Source organism: Ursus maritimus, unplaced genomic scaffold, assembly GCF_017311325.1.
Source record: "Ursus maritimus isolate PB19 unplaced genomic scaffold, ASM1731132v1 scaffold_31, whole genome shotgun sequence".
NCBI classification, from domain to species: Eukaryota; Metazoa; Chordata; class Mammalia; order Carnivora; family Ursidae; genus Ursus; species Ursus maritimus.
In genome coordinates this window covers 8,175,011-8,202,902 of record NW_024425675.1, presented here as the reverse complement: position 1 = coordinate 8,202,902, position 27,892 = coordinate 8,175,011, and the positions used below count along the sequence as shown (strand labels likewise).

Here is a 27,892-nt window from a genome sequence, read left to right as displayed (position 1 = left end):
TACTAGAGGATGAATTTCTGAAACAGGTATAGAAGCTTCTGGATAAGGACTGTTCTAGACAAGGACTGATGGTTGCCAAGCAATATGCTTAAACTAAGGCCACAGGGTGGGGCTGAGGTAACAAATAGATCTGGAAACGTAGCTGGAATACAAGTACCAAAAATTAGGAAGAGGAGGGGGAGAGAATATATGGAAAATAAAATGAGCTCATTGATTACCTTCCTGGTACTAACTAGAAGTAAAAAAGATAGTACATTAGGCCAGAAGTTGGAAAGAGCAGGAGAAAGGAGTCTCTGAGGCTCACTGTTAGGAAAACAATAGAAAGGGTTGTAGGTCCAAACACAAGGAAAGGATCAAAGCCTCCCAGAGTCTTAGCAAACACGGGAACCGACTTGACGACTGGACGGGGCTCCACAGGCCCAGGTAATTTGCATCAAAAAGAATGACTGCAATGGACCGACACATCGAGCATATCAAAATCCCTGAGTTCATGATGATACTAAAGAAAAGAAAAGATTACTAACTTAGGAGAATGCTAGAGTACCAAAAGAGTATTCTGGTAACTAGAAAGTTAAAAGAAAGACTCCAGCATTTATCCTACTGTGCTCTATTCAAAGTAACCTCAAAGAATCGAGAAGAAAAAATTCTAACCATAAGAAATGATTAAATAAATGATAGTATAAGCAGCTGGTTAATTACAATAATGCCACTAAAAAACAGGCTTCAGAAGTTTAGTGATCAATAACAGATAGGAAGCTCTTCTCCACCCTAAGATGCATTTAGATCATTTTTTTTTAAATTAAAATCGTGGAAATGAGATAGTCAGAAGAGTAATCTCCAGAATGAATTTCTAGAAAAAAAGACTTAGAACGATCTGGGAGACTGTGTAGGAAAAAGCCGATTTGGCCAGGAGAACACTGTGATGGTCAGGGCTCAGAGATGCCGGGCGGGAGGGTGCCAAACACCTAAACACTGAGAGGGGCTCTTCTCCTCTCGCCCCCAGGTGGCAGATCTCAAGAAGCCACAAGAAAGAAGGCCTCTGTACTCTACCGTTGGCAACCTCTTCTCCCACGACCAATAGTAACTGTTTCTTCACCCCTTCACTCGAAAGCTGGGTTTCTCCATCCTGGCACTACTGCCATTTTAGGCTGAATAAGATGTCATTACGGGGTGCTGTCCTGTGCATTACAGGATGTCTAACGGTGTCCCTGATGTCTCCAAGCCTTGTAAAATCACCCCTTCACCCCTCAACCCCCTCCAACAGCCCCACCCCCCATTTGAAAGCCACTGTTCTAAGGAGAAGGCCACCAGTCACCAAGCCCTGCCCAGTCACAAAGAGCTTCCAATCAGCCTTTAACACCTCACTCTTAGGTCCAGGCAGATGGCCGAGAGTTAACAGACGTCTGACAAAAGCCTTCAACAGGATCACCACCAAGCAAACAGAAGCAAAGTCCTAGAGTAAATAAGCACTGTGAACGAATGAAAATTTAAAATAACAGCAAAGCCACAGTACTGAGAATCCATCAGCCAGCAGAACCGACTTCATGTTAAAAGCACAGAAACAACCTGAGTCAGACCACGGGGGTTCGAGGCCAGCTTCCACCACCTAACTAGCTGTGTAACTTCAGCAAAGCCACACCTTATTCTTCTCATCTATACGATGGGGGTGAAGATTAGTATGTATCTCTGAGGGTTGCCAGAAGAACTAAACCAGGTATTTAGAACTTTGAAAAGTACATGGATGGCATCATAGGGATTTCTTCGTTTGGCGTAATTATTCTTAAAAATATTTGCTATTGTATCCCTGAAATAAGACCAGGATGCTATGAAAAAGGAACAGACACACTCCAGCCCCACCACCCCCCACAAAAAAAAAAATTTTTGAATTAAAATTATGACAAAAAAAAAAAAGGGGGGCGCCTGGGTGGCACAGCGGTTGAGCGTCTGCCTTCGGCTCAGGGCGTGATCCCAGCGTTCTGGGTTCGAGCCCCACATCAGGCTCCTCCGCTATGAGCCTGCTTCTTCCTCTCCCACTCCCCCTGCTTGTGTTCCCTCTCTCGCTGGCTGTCTCTATCTCTGTCAAATAAATAAATAAATAAAATCTTTAAAAAAAAAAAAATTATGACAAATTCTCTAAAAATTAAACAGATCAAAGTAAAAGTTGAGGCACTCTTCTCAAAAAAGCAAAATCGCAAGAAAAAAAACTGCCTACTAAACCAGAAAGACCAATATGCACCTAAAAGACTCTGCAGAAAGAACGAAGGGAAGAAAATTATTGAGGAAATAAGAACCGAAGAACACAAATGTCCAAACCGAAAAGGCCCACTGGATCCAACCACCGCAATGACCGCTACAATGACTAGGGTGTGTATAGACAACCCCCAACACTGACACTTACTGGGAAATTTCTGCCTCAACCCATGCTTACCCGATTTTCTTAAACAACCTTCATATCCCATTGAACTAGCTGAGTAGTCACTTCTTAAAGAGGCAACCCCAGAATGTGAGCGAACATTCCCCACCCCACTCCCCACCCCTCGCCATTATATGCTCGAAGAACCAAAAACCTAGTTTTATCTCGGTCATGATTTTACACTCATTTAAGTATTATTTGAGTATTGATTTCAAGAGTCTTGTGGCTGAGGACCACCATGCCTGTTTTTCGCCATCGTGTCCCCCTTCACTTAACACAATATGCATTTAAGTACTTTTTATACAAATAGGCTATATAATAAAATCACTGATTTCCTTGGAAATATAATACATCAGCATTCATAAATACCTCTGCCCCAAAGTTCTGTGGCTCTTTCCGTGACATAAGGAAATTTCACAAGTTTTTCATATTGCTTTGGCCTGAATTGGCTTCTTTTTATTTTTAATCCATCAGTGGCGTAACTGACAGGGTCCGTGAAGGAAGTCTCAGATTTCCTAAAGGAATGAGCGCCATCTAGTGGAAGGACACAGATTACAAAAGTAGCTTGAGGCAATTCTCTAAACGGACTAAGCACACAATGGTAACCCATCAAATATTTACTCAACTTAGAAACCAAAGATGCATATCACTTCTGTCAACTAATGGCAGTCAAATTTTTATCTTCGGTATAATTTATAACATACCAATTTAAATGAAATTTATAAATAAAATTTATTGTTCAAGTTGTCAGTGAAGACCATTTAATGTAGCTTTGAACTGAACACAGAAATGACAATGAGAAAAAAAGCCGTAATAGCTGCAATACTCCCAACGTGCAAAGGAAGCTGAAGTTAAAACTGAAATGCCAATTGCATATGAAATACACTGTTTGATACATTAAAGGCCACTTTCTTTGATTAGGAAAGGTCTTTTTCAGAAGATATGGAGAGGGCTGTATGTTACACTTTGATATTAACAGCCCTTGCTTGTTAAGTCAAAATAAGCTCGTGAAATTTAGTAAAACAAGGGAATCTACAGTAAGATAGATATACTGGCCTTCCGTTTTGTTAGTGCTGAGAGAGAACACGAAATGGACAAGGTCCGACCCAAGACAGCACACCCTCCTGCTATTATATTACCCTGGAAAAATCACATCAGTGAGACCTTTCAATACATGCCAGCCTTTCTCGGGCCTCGCCACAGCAATTAGGAGGGAAGTGCGTGCCTATCAAGAAAGAGCTAATAAAAGATACATAGTTTTGACAAGAAAATAAATACGAACTTTTTTTTTTTTTGAAAAATAACGACATGGAATGTTAATGATTGCTTTTAACTTCTACATCACTAAGCTGTACTGTCAGAAAAACAGAATTAAATATAACATAGTGAAGGCACTCATTAGGATTAAATAGGGAAACTACAGTCATAACCAACCCGCAAATGTCAGTGGCATGTGACAGTGAAGATTTATTTTCTCACTCATACTCTGTGGCCACCGCACGTCCTCTGGGAACTCTGCCCCACATCTCTGCACTCCAAGACCCCAGAGCGAGAGCTTCTACCGCTTGGAACATCACCAGTGACCAATGCGGAGGGCACCGGCAGAGAAGTGAAGCAAACAGCCCACTGGCTCTTAAAGGCTCTGCCTTGCGGTGACACACTTCACTTCTGCTCACATTTTATTGACTAACAAGTCACACAGCCATAAGTAACATAACCTTACACATGTCTGTGAACAGCAGTATCAGAGAGTGGATGGACAGATGGACACAACATAAAAAATATTTTTTTAATTCAAAGTGAATCATTTGAAAGTAATTTTATATTACACATGCAAAAGCCTATGATCTCACTTCTAGATTTTTTTATAATAAATCGCAGTAATATCTTGATTCCCAGAATTACACTAAAGCATTTTTAAACATTTTGAAACTTTTCAAAGTAGTTCATTTGAAAATGCTAAAGACTTCCCAAATGTTTTATGTGAAGTAGAATTATAAAATCAATCTAATTCAATGTTTTCCTTTAATAGGACATTATTTACAAATCACGGCCACCAGAGAACGCCCCTAATTTCTACTACCTTTACTGACACGTAGAAATAGTAACAATAACTTTCATTTTTAAACAGGTGGATAAAAAGATCTTCTTTTACTGTCCTCTATCTGTAATAAAGACGATGCAACTTATGCAACCACTAGAGTTCACTGAAAGTGATGGAAAAAAAAGACATTATCAATTGCTTATGAAAACCGTAAGATCACAATAAACAAATCCAATGAGGTCTGAGTACCTATTCCTATGCCCACAGTGAGCACTCAGGTATTTGTGAAACGAAGGGAAAACAAAATGGGCAAGACCGAGCCTGAAAGGGAAAGCGTTCAACCTCCTTTGACAGCAATCTTTCTTGAACACTTCTAGGCAATGTGGAATATATGGGGATGAACTGCACACAGATCCTGCCCAAAAGAAGGGTACCCAATGAGTAACTACACCCATCATTACAACAGGTGCCAAAAATATGTTATATAGATACTTACAACCAAATGCGAATATTAGATCCATGTAAACACTCCCAGAGGACCTCTCTAGAGCCAGCATGTGAAAAGGTAAAGCAGACCTCAGACTTAGCTGGGGATTACATACACCCTGATACATGCTCTCCCTAAGATGCACGGAGCTAAGGATTCTGTATTGGACAGTGGGCCTATCAAGATGTTTCTGTCTTATGCCTTCAGGACAAAGAGAATCTGTGTATATGTATGCTTTAACATAATGAATTGTAAGAGTAGACAGAACAGACCAGAAGATAATTACAACACATATAAACAAAGATCCAACAGCAGAATACATACAGTAATTCCAACAAATCAACCAGAAAAAGACAAATAACCAGACAATAAAAAAACAGGCAAAGGATGTAAAAAGGCATAAAAAAGAAAACAGAGCAGCCCATAAACATACATTCAACATCGAATATTCAAGTAAACTAAAAGGAGAGAGCATTTCAAATTGACCCTGTTGGCAAAAATTAAAACCTAACAGTTGCAAGTGTCGACATGGGTGTGAAGCAACCGGAACTCCAATCCTACTGGTGGGAGTACACTATGGTACAGTCTTAGAGGAGCAATGGGGCAACATCTAAAAAAGGGTGAGATGCGCGTCTCTGTGGCCCAGCAACCCCATTCTCCAGCGTCATACCTACAGAAGCCGTCCCATACACGTACGAGGGAAACCTACACGTAGGCTGTTTACTGCTGTGTTGGTCACAGTGACATGGAGATACAGGTGGTTTCCAGAAGAAGGAATCTTCTACCCGCAGGACACCCTTCAATGTAAATACCCATCACCAAGAGAACAAACAATTTGTGACCTAGCTCTAGAACACCATGTAACAATGAGAAGGAATGGACCAAACTATTTGCATCACCATAAATATATCTCACGATATACGACAAAATGTTAAGTAAAGAGTTGCAGAAAGATGTTAAGTCTGAATCAGATTATAAACAGCTTTAACACATACAAAATAGTACGACCTACTTTTTTTAGGAGCACAAAGTCCAAATGAGCTGTGGCCGGTGAAGGAAAGGGATGGGAGTAAGAAGGGCTACTCAGGCTTCAAACGAATCTGCTACTCGTTCTTAAGCTATATGATGAGTATGCGGGTATTCAACATGTTATCTGCCTTTTTAATGCCCCAAATATTCTGTAACATTTTTTAAGTGAAGGAAAAGTTAGAAGACATTTTTAGCCAACTCGAGCCTTTCTTCAAGAATTTCAAATCACAGGCTGTTAAGTTTTCATTACGATGTTACAGAGTGAGAGCAAGGAAATAAAAAAGACAAGAACAGAAGTTTATTAAGGCAAAAAAAATATCCTCCTCTTAAAAAAAAAAAAAAAGTAGCCAAAGGGATACTGGAAAAGAACAGTGCCAATCCAGGGACAGAGCCCTGCACACAGCTAACCAAAAGAAAGAAAGGAAAATTGAGAATGCTGCTGCTGCTGGTGATACCAACGAAGTGCCAGACGGTTTCAACCATGTTTCTTACATTAATTCGTTTACTCCTAGTAACAAGCATGCAAGGTAGGTATTACTATGATCACCATTTCACACGTAAGGAACAGGAGCTGCCGTGAGATAAAGTAAGGAGGTATTTTTTTTTAATGTTTTTTTATTATATTATGTTAGTCACCATACAGTACATCCCCGGTTTCCGATGTAAAGCTCGATGATTCATTAGTTGCGTATAACACCCAGTGCAGCATGCGATACGTGCCCTAAGTAAGGAGGTATTATTATCTTACTGTTGGCACGATATTCTTGGCACAGCCTGGAGTCCGAGCAATGCGGCTCCACAGTCCCAGCCCCGAACTACTACCGCAGACGTGTGTTCACGGGGAGAGACAGCCTTCATGTCCGGACACGCGGAAGGCTCCGTAATATACCCACTGTCCATCAGTAAGGCACTCCGAGAGAGGTGACCAGACACAATGAGAATGAAATGACCACAGGATGGAAGAAAAGGGGACAAAAGAAAAAAGAAAAGAGGCAGCAAAATGTCCCAACTTGATCTGGATGAAGAATGACAGGTGTCCTGGAGATGACAGGATTCCTCCCTCTAGAAATTACCTTTAGCTCCTTCAGCCACATACTGGACTCACTCTTTCGTTCACTTAATGACTGGGTAATATTTTACCCAGTCCCTCCCCCCACCCAAATCAAATGGAATCGATGCCAAAAGCGTACTCATAATTCTATTCCAGATTTTGGGACACATATTCCTGAAATACTGTTTAAAATGGTCGTCTCCAAACCAGACCATAAAAGCATGTTTAAATCCATCCTGTGAGGGGCGCCTGCGGGGCTCAGTCAGTTAAGCATCTGCCTTCGGCTCAGGTCATGATCTCAGGGTCCTGGGATCGAGCCCCGCATCGCACTGGGCTCCCCACTCAGCGGGGAGTCTGCTTCTCCCTCTGCCTCTGCCCCTCCCCCCACCTGCCTATGCTCCCACACACACCCTCTCTCTAAAATAAACAAAATCTTTTTAAAAAACCTATCCACCTTCTTACACAACTCAGAGAAGCGTGGACCTAGCCTCCACACCCTGCCGCATCCCGTTCCATCACGTCCCTGAGGAATAGGCCGCTCCCTTTTTCCATCTGGGTCCACAACGAAAATTGTGGTAAACGTACTTTGAGAACCAATTCAGAACGTCGGGACCGCGCTCACGGCCCAAACACCTTCCGGCCAACAGGACACGAAGTACCACCTGCGCGGGCATTAAAGCAAGGGTTCCAAACACCGCACGGCGCAGAGATCGAGGTGATAAAGGGAGATGAAGCGGGTACCGCTAATACACACACACAGCGCGACACGCCGGTCACTGCCGAACACGTACAATCACCTGCAGGATGATGGGGCCGCACCTCATGAACTGAGAGACGCACACCTCTGCGGCCCGGCAAAGCCACCTCTAGGAAGAAGAGCTAAAGCTGGATACCTCCCCGCTAGGATTCCTAGTCTCTGGGACTGGAGAATAAGAATCACCTCCACAAGGGAAATGAGAAAGTGACTGCCTTCCTGACTCTACCCATCCCCATGAACGAACTGTTCTAGGTGTTCCGAGGTGGGAAATGCCCCCCATGCATTGCTGTAGAGGAAACAGCCTCCCTGCTATTAAATTAGGAATAAATAAAAATGTAAGGTGACCGTTCCGAAACTAAGCATATTTGAATGAACATTTAAATCGCGCCATAACTTTCAGAAGGCACTGCTCCATTACACTGAACACAGGCGACAGCGGTAGGACACGGCCCCTTCGAGCAATCATTTCAGGACATCCTGCAGAACAGAAACTGAGTATTTCCCATTACAACCTAGCCCCTAGTCACTCACCCACTGTCCCACGCAAATCTCTAACATAGGGCTACATATGGCCTCTGTTTTGAGAGTATGAATTACAAAGGCAACAATTTACTCAGGCTCTCAGGAATTCCTATCTTCAGCAGACTTTACACGTTTCTGTGCCTGAAAAAATGTAAACTATAACGTAAGAAATAACTTTGTCTGTCTCTCCAACAGAGCTGGCTGAACAATTACCTTTGATTGGCCAAGGAGCACTACCAGCTGCTGATACCCAGGTCTCTACTCTGTCGGACCAGGTGGCCATGGATCATTCGCAACGTCTGGCTGTCTTTTCCTTTTCCTCCCACCCAAGGCAAACAGTACTGCAGAGGCAAGTAACATAACCTCCCCCAGCGGGTTCACTCTCTGAACCTAACACCACCTCTCCCCTCTCAAACAGCACAATTTGTTTCTAACGAGCCCTATACCCACAGGTATCTTATAAAATAGTCTTTCAGCCTTGAATCTGATTTACTACTATGTAAATATCACCTTTCCCCCCCACTACGATGCTTTTCATTGCTTCTAGATTCAAAGAAAAGAGGCACCGAAAGGGCCTGCACAGAAAATAAGTTTATAAAACCACTGTTCAAAACATGGTCGCTCTTTTTATAGCTTGACTCTATCAATTATCCTGGAAATAACTCCTTTCCGAGCAAGTCTCAGGGTACTACTTATTAAGAAAATTGGAATTATTGAGAGATTAAGATCACACATTACCTTCAAATTGGTTTTTCATTTTCTAGAGTTTCCAGGTTGGAGATATAAAATTTTTTAAGTATATTCTTGCTCACAGGTTGCCTTCTGAGCATCTGCTCAAGACTTATTTTTAGACTCGGACTAAGATGACTTTCACTTTTAAAATTCCACCTAAATCACAAATATTTAAAACTTTACAAATTCACATTAATATGGAGATTTAAAATAAACGCCCACTAATTTATCCACCATATCTTCCTTCCACTGGTCAACTACTCTGTCCACAACTTCGTGTGTTTCATTAAAAACAAAATTTCAGGACATCTTTAGAAAGAGAAACTGAACATTTCCAATTACAAGTATAATTTGGTCTGGAGCTGGTCCTCAAAATACTTGAAGAACTCTTTACAAATCAGTAATAAAATAACCACCAAATTAAAAAGTGGACAAAGGGAGACTTTTGGTTTCAGCTCAGATAATTAAGGACAACGAAAGTCACAGAGCAAACTGCCACTAGGAAATCAGAAAGAACGGGGAAGAGAGGGATTCGTGGCCAAGATCAGTTTAGCAGAAGGAGAAGCTGCTAGAGCCAGAAACCTGTAGGAAAACTTCAACGGTAACTCTGATGAACTGATGGTGGCTGAATGTGGCCTAGTTCAAGAGTGAAAAACTCCTGAGCCCCAGTCCTAGGGGAGGCCCAGTGCTTTTCCTCCCATCAAATTCTCAATGGTGAAGACAGGAGGAAAATCCCCTAGTGTTTCAAATAGGAGAACAGAGAACCATTTTGAGATACATAAGCCAAGAGCTTTCTCCATAACAGAGGCCTTCCCTCTAAGAGAGGGTACTTTAAATAGAGCCCTATTTGACCTGGGGAAAGAGTACTCAGGTGAAATCCAGTCCCCATTACCCTTCGTGTCCCAAATAAGGGGAGAAAGGAAAAACAGGCGGCTAAGAAATGCTTCTGAAGGTCATGGCAGTCCAGGGACTCAAGCCCACTATAAACGGACACTTAATCATCAAGATCACAGAACAACTCACCACCAACAGGGCTCCAGTGAAATAACAGTGGTCATGACTGCACGTCACAGACTCCGAGAGAGTTCCTAAGGAAAGCCAGAGGAGGCGGCAGGGGAGGGGAGAGACATGAAGGTTTCTGAAGCTCTGACACTGACAGCTACAACAAACATTCAACACAGCCCAGCTCCTAGCCAGAGTAACATAAAGACTCACACTAAAAGCCTAACTGCATCAGTTCCTATTACCCAATACCTACGTCCAGCTTTCAACAACAACAACGACAACAAAATTACAAGACATAAGAGAGAAACACATTCTGAAAAGATAAAGCAACCATCAGAACCAGACTCAGGACACAGACTGATGGAACCAGGAAACAGGGAGAGTAAAGTAAGTATGATTAATATGCTAATGGTTCTAATGGAAAAAATGGGCATGTGAGAACCAGTGGGTAATAGAAGCAGAGAGATGGAAACTCAGACTGAAAGTGAAATGCTAGAAATCAAGAAAACTGTAACAGGAATGACAAATGCCTTTGATGTACTCATCAGTGGATTGGACATGGCCAAGGAAAAAATCAGTAAGACTGAAAATATGTTCATGGAAATTCCCAAAACTGAAACGCAAAAAGGAACAAAATATCCAAGAACTGTGGAACAATATAAAGGTGTAACAAACACATAATGGAAACACCAGAAGAACAGAGAGAGAAAGGAAAAGATATATTCAAAGAAATAATGGCTGAGAATTCTCCAATATTAATGATGAAGCCCCAGACCACAGATCCAGGAAGCTCAGAGAACACCAAACAGAATAAATGCCAAAAAGATCTACACCTTGCATTAATAGTCAAACAGCAAAAACCAAAGATAAAGATACTGAAAAGAGCCAGGGGTGGGGGTGGGGGGACACCTTACCTACAGAGGGCAAGGGTAAGAAGATGCCTCATCAGAAATCATGTAAGCAAGAAGACAGTGGTTGGGGGGGGGAGCGTTAAAAGAAAAACCCACCACCCTAGAATTCTGTAGCTGGTGAAATTGTACTTCAAAAGTGAAAAAGAAATAAAAACAGAACAAACATAAATTCAAGGAATTTGCTGCCCAGTAGACCTGTCTTGTAATAAGTATTAAAAGAAGTTCTTCAGAGAGAAGGAAAATGATATAGGGTCAGGCACTCATGGAAGAAATAAATAAACATAAAACAAAATTGAGGCTCAGTATGTTAAGCGTCCAACTCTTGATTTCAGCTCAGGTCATGATCTCAGGGTCCCGGAATCCAGCCCTCTGCACTCAGCTGTGAGTCTGCTTGAAGATACTCTCTCTCTCTCCCTTGGCCCCTTGCCGCCATGCTCTCACTCTCTTTCTCTCTAAAAAAAAATAAATAAATCTTGAAAAAAATATATAAAATTAAATCTCTTATTTTTCTTAAGTGATCAGATAACTGTTCAAAATAATAATAATATTATTAAAGAATATGGGTAAGTGAAATAAATTAAAGCAATGTTATAAAGGATGGGGGAAAGGAAATGGATATATTCTCTTATAACGCACCTGCACTACTTGTAAAAAGGTGTAATGTTATTTGAAAGTGGACCTACATTAGTTGTAAATGAATGTAGCAAACTCTAGGACAAGCACAGGAAAACCTTTGTAAAAAAGTATATGGATATGGGTGCCTGGGTGGCTCAGTTCGTTAGCCATCTGCCTTTGGCTCAGGTCATGGTTCCAGAGTCCTGGGATCAAGCCCCACGTTGGGCTTCCTGCCCCTCCCCCCCCGGCTCATTCTCTCACTTTCTCTCTCAAATAAATAAATAAATAAAATTCATTTTTAAAAAGTATATGCATATGCTAAAAAAGAATAAATGGAATCATATAAAATGTTCTACTAAAAGAGAAGGAAGAGAAAGAAAGGGTGATAAAAACATAAACAGAACAAGTGTAATGAATGGAAATCAGCTGCAAACATGGTGGCTATTAACCCAACTACATCAACAATTACTTTAAATGTGGATGGTCTAAATATGCCAATTAAAATAAGAGACTGTGAGAGTAGATAAAAAGAAGATCCAACTGTATGTTGTCTACAAGAAATCCACTTTAAATATAAACACAGATAGATGAAAAGTAAAGGAAGGGAGAAAAATCATGCTTACATTAACAAAAGAAAGCTGAAGAACCATATCAATTTCAGACAAAGCAGATGGCAGAACAAGGAAAATTAGCAGGGATAAAAAAGGGCATTGCATAATGAAAAAGGCGTCAATTCTCTGAGAACACGTAACAATCCTTAATATGTACATATACACCAAACAAGAGAGCGTCCAAATACGTGAGGCAAAACTGATAAAACTGCAAGGAGAAATGGATAAACACACTATCATTCCTGGAAACTTCCATACCCTTCTACACGTAATTGACAGATTCACCAGACAGAAAACCAGTGAGGATATAGTTGAACAAAACAGCACCAACCAACTGGATCTAACACTTCATCTAACAACAGCAGTGCCCGCAGTCTTCCCAAACTCACACAGAACTAGACAGACCACATCCTGGGCCATAAAACACATCTTAACAATCTAAAAGAAGGGAAATCATATGCCATTAGCTTAGACCACATGGCGTTAAGTTAGTAACAGAAATACACTAGGAAAATATATATTTGGAAAATAAATAACAAATGAGTTAAAGATGAGGTTATCAAGAGAAATTTTTTAATATTTTGAACGAAATGAAAACACAGCTTATCAAAATTTGTGGGACGCTGCAAAGGAGTGGTTAGAGGAAAATCCCAGCACTGAGGGCATATGTAAAATAAAAAAAGAGGGAGAGAGAGAGAAAGAACTAAAATCAGTAACTTAATCTTCCACCTTAGGAAACTAGAGCAAGAAGAGCCAGGAGAAGAAAATAAAGAATAAAATAGAAATCAATGGAATTGAAACAGGAAAACAGGGCGCCTGGGTGGCTCAGTTGGTTAAGCATCTGACCCTTGGTTTCAGCTCAGGTCATGATCTCAGAGTCATGGGATGAGTCCCCATCTCAGACTCCACACTGAGGGCAGAGTCTGCTTGATATCTTCTCTCTCTTCCTTTCCTTCTCCCTCTCCTCTGCTTGTACTCTCGGAAGGAGGGAAGGAAGGAGGGAATGGGGGAGAGAGGGATGAAAGAAAGGGAAGGGAAGAAAGAGGAAACAACTAAGAAAAAACAGCAAAATCAAAAGTTGGTTCTTTGAAAAGATTAATACAATTGATAAACCTAAGCCAGGCTAGCCAAGAAAAAATGAGACACAAATTACTAATATCACTATGGATCCTATGGAGATTAAAAATAAAAGATAATGAACAATTCTATGCCCTCAAATTTGATAACTTACATGATATGCACCAATTCCTTGAAAGACACAAGTAACAAAACTCTCATACAAGGTGAAATAGGTGATCTAAACAGACCTACATCTAATAGAGAAATTAAATAAACAATTAGCAACCTTCCACAGCAAGCACTGAGCCCTGATGGTTTCACTGGCAAATTTAATGGAAAAAATTATACCAATTCTCAAACTCTTCCAGAAAAAATAAAATGGAGGGTACACTTCCTAACTCATTCTATGAGGCTGGCCTTACCCTACTATCGAAACCAGATAAAGACATTACAAGAAAGGAAAATTACAGACTAGTATCTCTTTCTTTTTTTTTTTTTTTAAGATTTTATTTATTTATTCGACAGAGATAGAGACAGCCAGCGAGAGAGGGAACACAAGCAGGGGGAGTGGGAGAGGAAGAAGCAGGCTCATAGCGGAGGAGCCTGATGTGGGGCTCGATCCCATAACGCCGGGATCACGCCCTGAGCCGAAGACAGACGCTTAACCGCTGTGCCACCCAGGCGCCCCAGTATCTCTTATGAATAGAGATGCAAAAATCTTCAACAAAATATCAGCAAATCAAATCCAACAACATATAATATGAATTATATACCAAAACCAATGGGAATATTTTTCCAAGAATGCAAAGGCTGGTTCAATATTCAGAAGTATTAATGTAGTCCATCACTCCAAAAAGATTATATATATATATATCATATATATATATATATGATATATATATGATATATATATGATGTAATCAACAGATGCAAAAAAAATTTTTTTTTAAAGCCAACACCCACTGATGATAAAAATTCCAGGAAACTGGGAATAGAGGGGACTTCCTCAATTTGATAAAGAACATGTATAAAATATCTAGAGCTGACATCATACTTAATGGTAAAAAACTAGATTCTTTCCCCCTAAGATACGTAACAAGGCAAGGATGTCCTCTCTCACCACTAATATTCAGTACTTAACTAGAAGCGCTAGCTAGCGCCCTAAGACAGGCAAAGGAAATCAAAGGTATATAGATTGGGAAGGAAGAAGTAAAGCCGCCTTTGTTCACAGCCGACATGATCATCTATGTAGAAAATCCCAAAGAATCAACCAGAAAACCTCTGGGAACTACTAAGTGATCACAGCAAGGATTCAGGATGCAAACTTAATGTACAAAAATCAATTACTTTTCTATATGCCTGTGTTCTATGAAAGAGAGATATATGAGAAACAACCTCCAAAGGCCAAAGATGCTTAAGACTGAAGAAAAAGGCTGACAAGTCCAGCCTGGTGCGAAATGGTTTATTAAGGGGACTTACAGACAGAAGCGTGTCTTGGGAGGCTGAAAGATGAGTAGATCTCCACAAGCCCACCTCCAATAAGACCCGCTTTTATGGCCCAAGAAGCTGGAGAGTAAGTGCTGGGGGCCAACCAGGAAGAAATGTTTGAAAATCATAATCATATCTCCAGAGCAGATGAAGGACATTCAAGGGTGTACTTAAGAGTGTGACTTGGCCAAAAGAACGAACGTGGGAGGGAGTTCTGTTCAGGTCATAGAGAGCTGTCATCATGGTGGGTCTGTCCAAGATAGCACTGTTCACACTGCCACCAGTGGACAACTGGAATTTGAATTTTAAAACAAAGTACCATTTACATTAGTGCCAAAAATAAAAACTTTTGTACCAATCTAACAAAATGTGTACAGAATCTAAATAACTAAAAAAACTGAAAAAAAATCAAAGATGATCTCAATAGAGAAATTCCACGCTTACGGACAAGAAGAATACATACTACAGTTAAGCCGTCAGTTCCTCTCAACTTGATTTATGTATTCAACACAATCCCAATCAAAATCCTAGCGTGGAACCACGTATATGTGACAAACGGATTCTCAAGTTTATATGAACAGGTAAAAAACCCAGAGCAGCAGACACAATACTGAGAAAAAGAAAGTCAAACGACTGACACCAACAAACTTCAAGACTTCCTATAAAGCTACAGGAATGAAGACACAGTACTATTGGTGGAAGAACAGATAAACAGATCAATGGAACATAACGGAGCCCAGGATAGAACCCACACAATTGCAACTAACTGGTCTCTGACAGAGTTGAGCAAAGACGGCTCAGTGAAGAAAGGCTGGTCTTTTCAAACACCGATGCTGGAACAACTGGATAGTCCCATGCAAAAATCTGAATCCAGACACAGAACTTAACCTTTTTCACAAAAATTAACTCAAAGTAGAACACAGAACTAAATATAAACACAAAAGTGTACAACTCCTAGAAGAGAACAGAGGAGAAAATCTAGATGACCTTGAGCATGGCGATGAGTTTTTCAACGCGACTCCAAAGGCCCAATGTACAAAAGAGAAATTGTTAAGTTGGACATTATTAAAATCGAAAACTTCTGCTCTGTGAAAGAAACCGTTAAGAGAATGAAGAGACAAGCCACAGACTGGAATAAAATATTTGCAGAACACGTATCTGATAAAACACTCATATCCATAAAAGACAAAACACTGTTAAAACTCAATAAGGGAAAAACACAACTCAGGTAAAAAATGGCAAAAAGTCTGAAAAGACACTTCTGTAAATCTAAGACTGTTCTAAAAAGTGCACTATTATTTCAAAGGAATCCAATGAGCAAAAATGGGCAAAGAATCCAAACAGACATTTCTGCAAAGACGATATGCAAATAGCCAATAAACACACAGAAAGACATTTAACTTCATCAATCATCAGGGAAATGCAAATCACAGCAACAAGGAGGTATCATGTCACACTTCCTAGAAAGGGAAGAATAAAAAACTCAGACAAAAACAAGCATTGGCAGGGCACCTCGGTGGCTCAGTTGGTGAAGCAGCCAACTCTTGATTTCGACTCGTGAGATCGTGGGGTTCTGTGCTCATGAGGAGACTGCTTTAGATTCCCTCCCCACCATGACCTGTCCCCTGCTTTTATGCACTGTCTCTCTCAAATAAATAAATAAATAAATAAATAAATAAATAAATAAATAAAATCTTAGGGGGAAAAAAAAGCGTTGGCAAGGATATAGAAATCAGAAGGCTCGCACACTGCTGGTGGCAATACAAAATAGCGGAGCCACCTTGGGAAACTGTGCCAGTTCTTCAAAATGTGAGACACAGAGTTACGATTTGGCCCAGCAATTCCGCTCCTAGGCAGGTACCCTCCAGACCTGAGAACATGTCCACCTAAAACCGTGTATGTGAATGTTCTCAGCAGCATCACTCATAATCGGCAATAGGTGGATGGGGCGCCTGGGTGGCACAGCGGTTAAACGTCTGCCTTCAGCTCAGGGCGTGATCCCGGCGTTGTGGGATCGAGCCCCACATCAGGCTCCTCCGCTATGAGCCTGCTTCTTCCTCTCCCACTCCCCCTGCTTGTGTTCCCTCTCTCGCTGGCTGTCTCTATCTCTGTCAAATAAATAAATAAAAAATCTTTAAAAAAAATAAAATAAAAAATAATCGGCAATAGGTGGAAACAACCCAAATGTCCAACACTGGATAAAAAGATACACAAAACGGGTATATCCATAAATACTCCTGGGCCACAAAAAGGTGTGAAGTACTGATAAAAGTCGTCATGTGGATTTGCTCAGTGACAGAAGCCAGTCACAAATAAATCCACATATTACATGATCCCATTTTCCATGAATTGTCCAGAATGGGTAAATACAGAGAGACAAAAAGTAGATTAACGGTTGCTTAGGACCGGAGTGAGGAAGGGTGGAGGATGCAGGGATTAGGGAATGACAGCTACATGGTAGAGGGGTTTTTGGGGAGGTGATGGAATTATTCTAGAATTGACCGTGGTGACGGTTGCACCACTTTGTGAATACGCTTAAAACCATTGCGTGTATACTTGAAATGGGTAAACTCTCTGACAAAGGTCTCAATAAAGCTGCTACAAAAATCATTACTATCTAAATATTGATGACACCCCAATTGGAGTTTCCAGATTTCACAAACAGAAATATGAATACAGCACGGTTCATACTTACACTAAAGGGGAAAAAAAAAAAAGACTGTCTTAAATTCCAATTAAACTGGATGTCCTGTATTTTATCTGGCAACCTGACTCCCAAATCTCTGATCTCCAACCTAGAACATAATTATCCTCAATTCAAGGTCCAGGTATCCAACTACACAGTATGGAGTTCTACTCAGTTGTCTCCCAAATAGCAAATGAACATAACACTAAAATCACCTTTCCTCTGAGGCGATATTCAAAATTCGTAAGCAGTGGCACCTTGGGGCTTGTATGGGTCTCCTGGAGCCCTACCCCAAGCCCTGATGGCCTGCCATCAACCCGTCTGATGGCTGGATTAGCGGGTAGGGTGTGAGGAGCGGAGGTTTAACAAACAAGGGGGAGGAGTTTCAATATGTTAATGTATCAGTAGTTTCAATATGTTAACATCACGCCTGGTGGTGAGGACAGGTTTGTTTCTCAAAACAAAAATCACCCTCCCTCTCCCCACACTTGGTCACCATCATCTCTGACCTGGACATCTCACATCCCATCCCATCTCCGTAGCAACTAAACTTCTTAAAAAAAAAAAAAAAAAAAGTCTGGCATCTTCATTCCCAGCTTTAATGCAGTGGCTCCTACTGTGTTCGAATAAAGTCAAAGCCATTCAAGAACAGGTCTTGGCCTGGAGCCCCTTCATGGCTCAGTCGGTGAAGGGCCCAATTCTTGATTTCGGCTCAGGTCCTGGCCTCAGGGTCGTGAGACTGGGCCCTACAAAGGGCTCCACGCTCAGCGGGGAGTCTGCTAAACTTTCGCTCTCCCTCTGCCCCTCCCGCACTCATTTAGGCTCTTGCAGGCTCTCTCTTGCTTGCTCACTCTAAAATAAATAAATAAATCTCAAAAAAAAAAAAAGGAAAAGGAAAAAAAGGCCTAGGTCTCGGCTTACCTTCTTTCGCCACACTTTGCACCTGCTCCCCACGCCCTTTCTTACTTCATGTACCAGCCAAGAGAACCTGTCAGGCTCCATCCTGAAGGCACACTCCCCCCTCTTGCCTCCAGGTGCGTGTGCAGGTTATTCCTTCTGCCTACCCCCCACGCACCCCACAAATTCTCATCTGAGCAATGCCAACTCGATATCCAGATTTCAGCGTAAAATATCAAATCCCCCATGAGCCCCGGCAGTCAGTGCTGAGTTAGGCACCTCGTGCTCTTACAGAAAGCTCTACACATGACCTCTCATAGAGCACTGTAACTGCCCATCCCCTCATCTACAACCCCTCTGGGAGGCTGCAGACTGCAAGCCAGGGGCTGCTCAACTAGAAACCGTGGCCGTGGGGGCCTGTACAATGCCTGGCATACAGGAAGGACTCCACAAAGACAATGTGATTAAGACAATCGCCAAGACAGTTAAAATTAGGTAAGAGGAGCCCGGGTGGCTCAGTCAGTTAAACATCCAACTCTTAACCTCAGCTCAGGTCTTAATCTCAGGGTACTGGGTTCAAGCCCCACGCTGGACTTCATGGTGAGCCTGGAGCCTACTTTAAAAAAAAAGTTAAAATTATGTAACTACATGGGATAAGGGTCTGGTTGAGCAGCACCAAAACTCCTTTAAGACTGAAATTATAGAAATTATAGAAACACATCAAGAGAACTTTCTTGAAAATAATCAACTTGTATTTTGTTGAAATACTTCAGAATCCCCAAAACAAGGATAAAATTCAGGCTGCTACCTTTTTTCTCCTGCCCGTACACATATATGTAACTATTTCAAAGGGTAAAGGAAACATATGCAACTATTACAAAGGTACTAAAATCTTGATATTCTTACCCTGGTAATCCAACACAATTGTGAAATACGAACAAAAATTTCTTGAGGAAACCGAAGTACCAACCTTATTTAAAATTAAAAAAAGAAAAAAGATGTCTTTATGCCATAGCTTCTTCTAAAATAAACCAGATTACAAAAATACATACAACATAAATAAATAAAGAAATTTAAAGTCAAGGAATCGCAACAGAAAAAAACACGAGCGTAGAAAATGAATTTAGAAATGAGGCTGGGACACAAACTATATGCTTCGCGGTTCTGTATATTTGCAAAGGACGGGTCTAAAATGTGTCTCTCTTATTGGTGATCACATTCACTGCTTCACGTGAATACGGATAGCCTCGTCTTGCCACACCTTAGAGAGGACATTTCTCGTGTCTTCTATCTGCACCATCTTTCTGCGGACGCTTCTAAAATCCCATGCTCACGGTTTTGATTATTCAACTCTTCAATTCAGAAGTTTTTCTTTTAAAAAAGTAGCCACACCTAACACTCTCTAGGCTCATAGCATTTCCTTTCCAGTGACCAGCTCGTAACTGCCGTCTTCCCGCCAGAGCGTGACTCAGGATCCTCAGGCAGCAAGCCGTACCTGCTACAGACCGCAATGCCTAACTGCCTCTTCTTAAGTATATTTTACATCAGACCAGAAAGTTACATGTACTTAAAACCATGATGGGGCACCTGGGTGGCTTAGTCGGTTGAGCATCCGACCCTTGGTTTCAGCTCAGGTCGTGATCTCAGGGTCCTGAGATCGAGCCCTGCATCAGGCTCTGCACTCAGTGGGGAGTCAGCTTGAGATTCTCTCTCTCCCTCTCCCCCTCCCCTGGCTCATGCTTGCTCTCTCGTAAGAATAAATCTTAAAAAAAAAAAAAAAAAAAAAAAAAGACTGGGATAATTTAACAACCACGTTTTTAACATAAGGTGACTACTGTAAAAATTTTGTGCTAGAATAAAATCGAGTTTTTCCTTCGCCGTCTTTCAATCACACACCAACAGCTTCAACCGCGGGCGTAAGAGCCTAACATCAAAGCACATTTTGATTCACTCCGAAACACATCTTTTCCAATTCCTTTTGCTCTACCAAGATTTATGTACAAAAGCTGGAGGCTTCTATCCTCCAACCTTCAATAGAGGCACTTGGAATACAGTTAAGCGGATTGTTCCAACTGTTTAAAGTGAGATCCCATGAGCCTGCCTCCTGGAGGCATTTTCGGCTTTACATACTTGAAAATGAATAGAATGGGTCAGTCAGAGGACACACTGGAGGTCTGCATGCGATCAAAGCTTGGAGTCGGGGGGGGGGGGGGAACGAGTAAGAAACAGGGAACGGACTAAAGGGACACAGTAAACCTTACTTTAAAAGTACATTTGACGGCAATTACTGAAAGATACTTGCAACAGGACACATGCTACCGTGCTATTTAAATAGTGGCAACATCAACTTATTTATTCACGGTTTTTCTAAAACCAGACATCGATAACTGTATGCTTCCTAACCACTGACTATTCCCATGTACGTTGAAAAACCACCTATGCTTAAAACTCAAGAGCCAGTAGTTTTTAAAACATTAGTGTTCTTCTTTTTATAGAAATAACAACCATCTCTGTCACTACTTTTTGGCCCTTCACATGCTATGATAATTAATTTTTTTCAATACTTAATGCCTGCTTATATTCACCTAACCTACATTAACTGTCAAAATACTGAGATCTTCACTATTTTATTTGAAACTCACAAACAACCTTGTCAACAGATACTATGTTTCCAAGGAAACAGACAGTAGCCACATTACAAATAAATAGAAACACACGTGCATGCACCGTTTGGGGCATGTTTATTTAATGATTAAGGGGTGATGATGTCATTGAAATACATTTTATTCCTCCTAGATCAAATCAGTCAGAACAAATCCAGGGCTACCCAACTTCCACACATTCGACACGATGCAGGACTCGATCCCAGGACCCTGGCATCATGACCTGATCAGAAGGCAGACGCTTAACCGACGGAACCACCCGGGTGTCCCTCTCAAGCCATTTCACATCCCAACAGAGCAACTAAACGACCAAAAATTTTTCAGAACACAAAGATACCTTGTCAGTTACATAAAAACTAACTAAAGGACTCTAGTCTTTACGGGTTTTACTAGGAAAATGCCACATCTCAACATTTTCATTTCTTGAGAGTTGCCACTGCTTGAGGCATGCAAATTTCAGCAAATTCGACAAGGGAAAAAAAAAAAGTAACAAGAATTCTTCTATCCTGTGAAGCAACAGCACCTCAGAAGTGGCTCATTTTCAAATACTATACATCAGTAATAGCCTTCTCTCCGGACAGACAACCGTAACAAATTTAGCTGAACTCAGTATCGGTCCAGACAGAGTGAAGGCACCAGAGGCGTCCATCTCCGGATCACAATTTTTTTCAGCCTGAGTGAAATGAAAGAAAATGCAATTCATATTTCCAGAAGCAAAAGTGGCATATTTTCCAGGAAGCTCCTTGTTCTCATTTTCCTATTTTAAGAGTCCTGATCGCTCCCAGCATTGCTGTGTGGCAAGATCTCATTTCTGGTGGCTGATCATTTCCATGGCATGAGGCTTTACCGAAACCGTCTCCAGAAACTGTTTGGATTCGTATTTAGCCTCAGCGTATTTATACACAAAATACCATTTCGAGGGCGTTGTGCCAAAAAAAGAAATAGCTTGCTCGAATTTCAGTTGACTTTGTTAAAGGAAATTATTTTAAATTAATGTGGCCTATGGAACTACTGCCAGCCTTAACCTCAGAAAATATACTCCTTCTAATTTTTGCTGTGAACATTTATTTATTTAAGTTAGATTCGGGCTCGTGAATGTTGACCGTAAGGAGTCTAAACCTTCCTGCTACTATTTCATATTCTTCCTCCCCACACGGGCAGGCCCATGCTGGCCGCATTAGTATTCACAGCCAGGTCACCACCACTAAGTGAAATCATCTACGTATTTTTGGTAGAATCTTTAACAACTTCCACGCCCGTCAGGGAAATGGAACAAGGCTGTTTTGTTTTCAGACAGCAACAATCTGATCTCCTGGTTTACTAGATGGCGCTCAAAATATTTTTCCATATGTTTTCCCGCAACGAGAATCTGACATCAGCGTGGTTTACCTTTACCAGTGAATGCAGGCTTTTTTCACCAAACATATCCCAGAGGAAGGTCAGGTCTTCCTGGCTATCCACATGTGGCTGCAGCTGGGCTGGCAAAGCAGCCAACAGCTCATACAGACCTATAAAATGAAAATAAAACACAAAGCGTAATCTTAGAGTGATCTCATTAATTTCGCTTAAGGTGTGCGTAAACGACGGCTGCAACATGTCGTTTTTACTGGATCTGTATTCTGGGCCATCAAGCAAAACACTTCTCCCAAGAAGCCAACGAGCCTTTTTGATTTTTAAATCCCAAACAAGCATGTATTAACCGACTAGCTTTTACCTTGTGGTGGTCAACCTTCTACAGGCGTCCAAGTTTACATAACCCCGGACAGAAAATGTGTACAAGCTTTCAGAAAAAGAAGAAAACGCATACATTCCTTTCCTTAATCGTTATTACATTTCCCTCGATGTTCGCCAAAGAGTGAAATGAGTCATGAATAGGAAAAACTTCCTTAGAAGAGCAGAAAATTGACAGAGTGGTCCATTAAACAAGGTTTTGTGGTTTCCAAATAGTTCCTAATAATATATAGCTTCAAAAACATTTGCATTATCTAACATCCGAAATCAAGTTCCAAAAAGTAAGACAGATTAAACCATGCCCAGTGTGGCTTTCTTGTAGCCGACCGTTTTTAAAACAACAAGCAGCTACGCTGAGTTGAGTTTAAATTGTACCCTAATCTGGGCGTCCGTGACACCCTCTGAAAGAGTTAAGGTAAAAGATGCGGGTTACTCGAGGCCCTCCCCACTAGAAGCTTCCTCGGGGTAGACAGTAGCGCCGTGTCCCACAGCAGCCTGCTGCACAAACCATCCATCTCCTTCAGCGGCCGTCGGACTCCTGTCCAAGCAATGTTGCGACAGTGCCTGCCCGGGACTCTTCAGGGAGGTGACCTGGCAGCAGTCAGGACCAACTCTTAGCACATGTTTCACTCTCCGGTGGGATTACATGAGGTGAAAAGGACAAAATTCCTTTTTTTCTGTCTGCTGTCTACAAAAACACCGAGAGCGCCTGGGGTCTACAACACCCGGGCCTGTTGTTATTTCTGCACTGAGTTAAGGGCTGTTGTTCCTCAGAGGGACAGCTTTACAAGATACTTAACTTGCAAAGAGTCGTAAATTCCAGCCTGCTGATTCGTAGATCTATTATCTTCCGAAAGCACTGTAATACTCTGATAATCAGTGATAATTCGCAAGCGAATGTATTAGCGTTTGCTTGGAAAGTGGGATCTGTAACTCGAGAGGTTAGATTAAACTCAAACATTCCTGGGACTGCATTTGGCCAGAAAGATCTATAATTCTCTAGGAAAAAAAAAAAAAAAAACAAGAAAATTTCTCCCTACTACATTCTTAAGTATTCTTGATGGTTTGTATTTATTCCCTTAAAAACCTGGCATCTTGCCTAAAGTCACTTCTTATTTATAACTTTGTAAAAACATTTCTAAGGTGTCCCAACCTAATTCAATGTCTAATAATACAGGTCTCACTTTACACGTACACATATACACACACATTTAAAGTAATGACAATTCCCAACATCAATGGTTAAGGTGAGAGGTTCAAATTGAAAATTATGTGAAAAAAAAAAAAAAAAGGTAGCGCTTCACTATTTTATTATTGATTCCAGGAGCAGTAAAAATAATTCCTTATTCCTTGGTAATATGATTAGTTTAATTACTGATACTAACTATAATATAATTTATGAGGTATAATTGTTGGGAGGGGGGTTTGAATTGGGGGTATTAGAAGAGCCCCTGGCACATGGTGTCTGTTTCATATGTAACTCAGTGAGCTTCAGCCATTTTTGTTATTATTACTGTTATTCATCATTATTATTTTTAAAAAATATTTATTTGTTTATTTTAGAGAAGGGGAGGTAGGCACAGAGGGAGAGAGGGTCTTAAGCAGACTCCGTGCTGAGCACAGAACCCGATACAGGGCTCCATCTCATGACCCCGAGATCATGAACTGAGCCGAAACCAAGAGTCGGATGCTCAACCGACCGAGCCATTCAGGCGCTCCCATCACTACTACTACTGAAAAAGCAAAAGTCTGAGTCAAACAGACCTAAGACTCAAACCAGGTCTATACTTCGGTTATTTTGCTTAACTTAACCTCAGCCTTGTTTCCCTCATATGCTGAAAAAGAAATGGTAATCTGCACATGTAATAAAATGGAACAGAAAAAAAAAAAAACACAAACATGTACGTATACACAAGTAAGTGCATGTGACACAGGTGAAATGTGAGACAGGTTAATGGGCTGCCTCAGTGACAAGGTGCCCCTTGCAATTACTATAGTTATGCAAGATGCTACCATTGAAGGAAGCCGGGTCAAGAGTACACGGGATCTGTATTATTTCTTACAACACGTGAAACCACAATTATCTCAAAATACAATTAAAACCAAAGGAGACATTGTGGTAAATATGACTGTTGTAAGAATTCAAGGGAACAATGCACACAGCAGCACTGAGCCCTGTGGCTGGCACAGAATAGGCACTTGATAAAAATACATATATATATATTCTTCTTTTCTTAATGTCTCCTCTGGAATGAAAACCCCACTGCAATGGTACAGAGTCAAAACAGCAGCTTAGCTATACGTTCCACAGGACCCACACCACACTTAGAAATAAAACCGCCCTGGTCTTTTACATATGGAAAGTGTTAACTTTACCCAAGTACTGCTTAACTTTCTGTGGGAATAAACCATATTATGTTTACATTAAAATAATAATTTCTCTGTTAGCAGTAGCTCATAAACCTGCGTTTTCTGGGTTTTCCTAGCTTTATGCAATCCTAATTTATATGCCACCCTAGTCTGGCACCCTAGTGACAACAGCAGTCACTTCTCTTGAGCTCCCACATCTGGTAGCCACACCAAAGCCAGAAGAGACAGAGCAGTGCCAATCAGAAATGAAAGAGAGGCTGAGAAGAGCCGGGAGGGCAGGTGAGCGGCGTCAAAGCAGGTAGCATGGACAATCACTTCCACTCGAGCGCATCGGGGACGCCCCAGAAACCAGCTCAGTCCATGGTGAAAACCAGGTCCCTGTTCTCACAGGTGCTTTTTATATTCAGCTCCTAGAGTTCCAATAATGAACACCACTATGAAATCCAAATATTTTTGGTCCTTGACATTCAGAGAGCAAGTAATGAGAATTTAGCTAACAAGGGATATCTTGAACCATCTTACCTACATCTACCTAAATCTATTTAATCTTACCTAAATCTGAGCAAGAACTGGGACGATACTCCTCTGCGGTCATTCAAGCTCATGAGTGCTTCATTCCAGGGCACCATTACGGTGCCTACCTGAAGGTCTAAGACAAATCAGACATGATCCCTGTCCTCAGGACGTCACGGTATAGAGGACGAGCACAGACAAGCTGGTTAGGAAGTGCAGAGCAGGGTGAGACTGCATGGCGAGGCAAGGTAAGTGGTCAGTTCCTCCAAAGGAGGAGAAGACATCAGGGAAGGCTTCAGCAAAGAATCACACCTGAGTTACATCTTGAAAGCTTACACTCCTAAGAATCAGCATTTACGAGTTCTTCCATTCGGAGCACGACACTAGTTCCTCTATACAAGTAGCGGAGAATCGGCCACCACCTCTACCCCAGAGATCTTACACCTTGGATTACACAGAATACATATCCTGTACACCCAAAGAGAAAGCAATCCTATTTATAATGATGATCTCGGGATCATGAGAACCGGCCCCGCCATCAGGCTCTGCACTCAGCGTGGAGTCTGCTTCAGATTCTCTCTCCCTTTCCCCTTCCCCCCTGCTCTCGTGCACGTGCTCTCTCTCTCTCTAAAATAATAAATAAGTCTTTTAAAAATTAATAATGATCTCCTATTTGTCCAAGTAAAGATTCAAAATGTATATTCCTGCCAAGTAAAGTAAACAGATGTTTAGGTTGCAGATAAAATATTCAAACAGCAAATTAATTTTCATGGATGTCAACGAGATGCCCATTCCTGTTTATAGTATTTATCATCTGGTTAGGAACACACACTTTGAATTACCTATCGAGTACACATATCATAATTTAGGTATCTAGGGTTTTGCCCCACTTACATATTTCATGCAACCATTTTATTTAAATTCTTTACAATGACTTCTTTATCATGACTACCACCTGTAGAGCTGGAAGAGATCATTCTCACTTCCAGTTATTTGAGATACAACACTTCTTTGAATGCGTGGGAGATGCCGTCACTAAGACTCTAGGTAAAGCCGGTTGCTTTTCCACCTGTTCTACACCTCTTTTTATCTCCACAACAAAAGCACTTACCTACTCTCTAAGTATCTCTAACACGTGCAGGTGTGAGGTTATTAAGCCCTCTCCAAGAAATATTAACCTGGTTTAAACTTCCTTGTCTCTTTAAAAACAACAACAACAACAATCCTGTCAGATGATCTCTCGATGACTCCAAAAACAGGAATTTGGGTTATATGAGAATACTTACGGCTTCTCCAATCAACACATTTTTGTGTAAGTAAAGAGAAAATGGTCTATAAGAAATTTGGTAACGGCTTCACAATACGGCAGCGCTCTCTTCTCTGAGAGATCATTTTAATAGTGGAAAAGAAATCTCACGTTCTATTTGGGTAGACGTGATACAAGACACTGTCAAAGACACACATGAAAAAACTATCTCATAAAAATGTTGCAGCAGGAAAACAGGCAGGATTTTTGTGTTAGCGATTTTATATACTGAGAGAAAAGAAGGCAACAAGAGCAAAACTAAAACACAAGGTTCATTTGATTAACACGTACAATTACAGCGATTTAAAGGAGAGAGCGATCAGCAAAGGCCAAAGAAGACTCTGCAAAAGCTGCCAGGAAGTGACCTAGGGTCTGAAGGAAGGAAAATAGGGCCTGGAAGGGTGCACGGCAGTGTGGAGGACACCCAAGATGAAAAGTCAGCAATAATCACGTAAATGTATAGATTTTCAAAGGCACTAAAACTCTGTAAGGCTGAAGAAAAGAGTAGGAAGTACTCAAACCCAAATTTCTGCTTTGTACGTTTGCCTCAGTCATGGCCCAACCTACAGACGAGCGCTGTGCCGTAATTTGAACCAGGAAAGTTTAATATAAATCTATAACGGAGGATTATCTATAACATGGTAACGCAAAATCTCAAGAATACCTAGGGCTAAAGGAGAAGACCCAGAAGGAGACAACAGTGGAAGAGGAGCTCCCGCCCCAAGACTAGGATTCTTAGCTCATTAGAGGTGGTGTGATTACAGCTCACCAGACCCACCCGATGGCTGGATCTCCATGCCAGAGCCTGCCCACTGTCACCGGGCCAGCAGGAAACACCTCTCCAGGGTACCGGTGGGCAGAAAACCACGGCTGGGACCAATGCTTCACCAGGGTCAGTGGGGAGAGCCTGGGCAACTGGAAACCACCGACTGGAAAGCCAAAATAATCCCTACAGGTGAGCAGAAAAGTGTGAAAGGGACTGGCAAACAGAACCCCCCCCCC

The 27,892-nt window shown here is 41.3% G+C and overlaps 1 protein-coding gene and 1 long non-coding RNA gene across 2 annotated transcripts in view; both read right to left on the bottom strand.

Moving 5' to 3' along the window:
• Positions 1–27,892, bottom strand: part of MPP7 (membrane palmitoylated protein 7) — a 220,590-nt gene that overhangs the window by 144,907 nt on the left and 47,791 nt on the right. The window contains exon 3 of the mRNA XM_008683883.2: positions 22,360–22,478. Within this exon, the coding sequence (XP_008682105.1) occupies positions 22,360–22,478 (119 nt within the window). The remainder of the gene's footprint in view (positions 1–22,359; positions 22,479–27,892) is intronic.
• LOC121106301 overlaps positions 25,284–27,892 on the bottom strand; it is a 5,441-nt gene continuing 2,832 nt past the window's right edge. The window contains exon 2 of the long non-coding RNA XR_005838907.1: positions 25,284–27,819. This is a non-coding gene — a long non-coding RNA (uncharacterized LOC121106301). The remainder of the gene's footprint in view (positions 27,820–27,892) is intronic.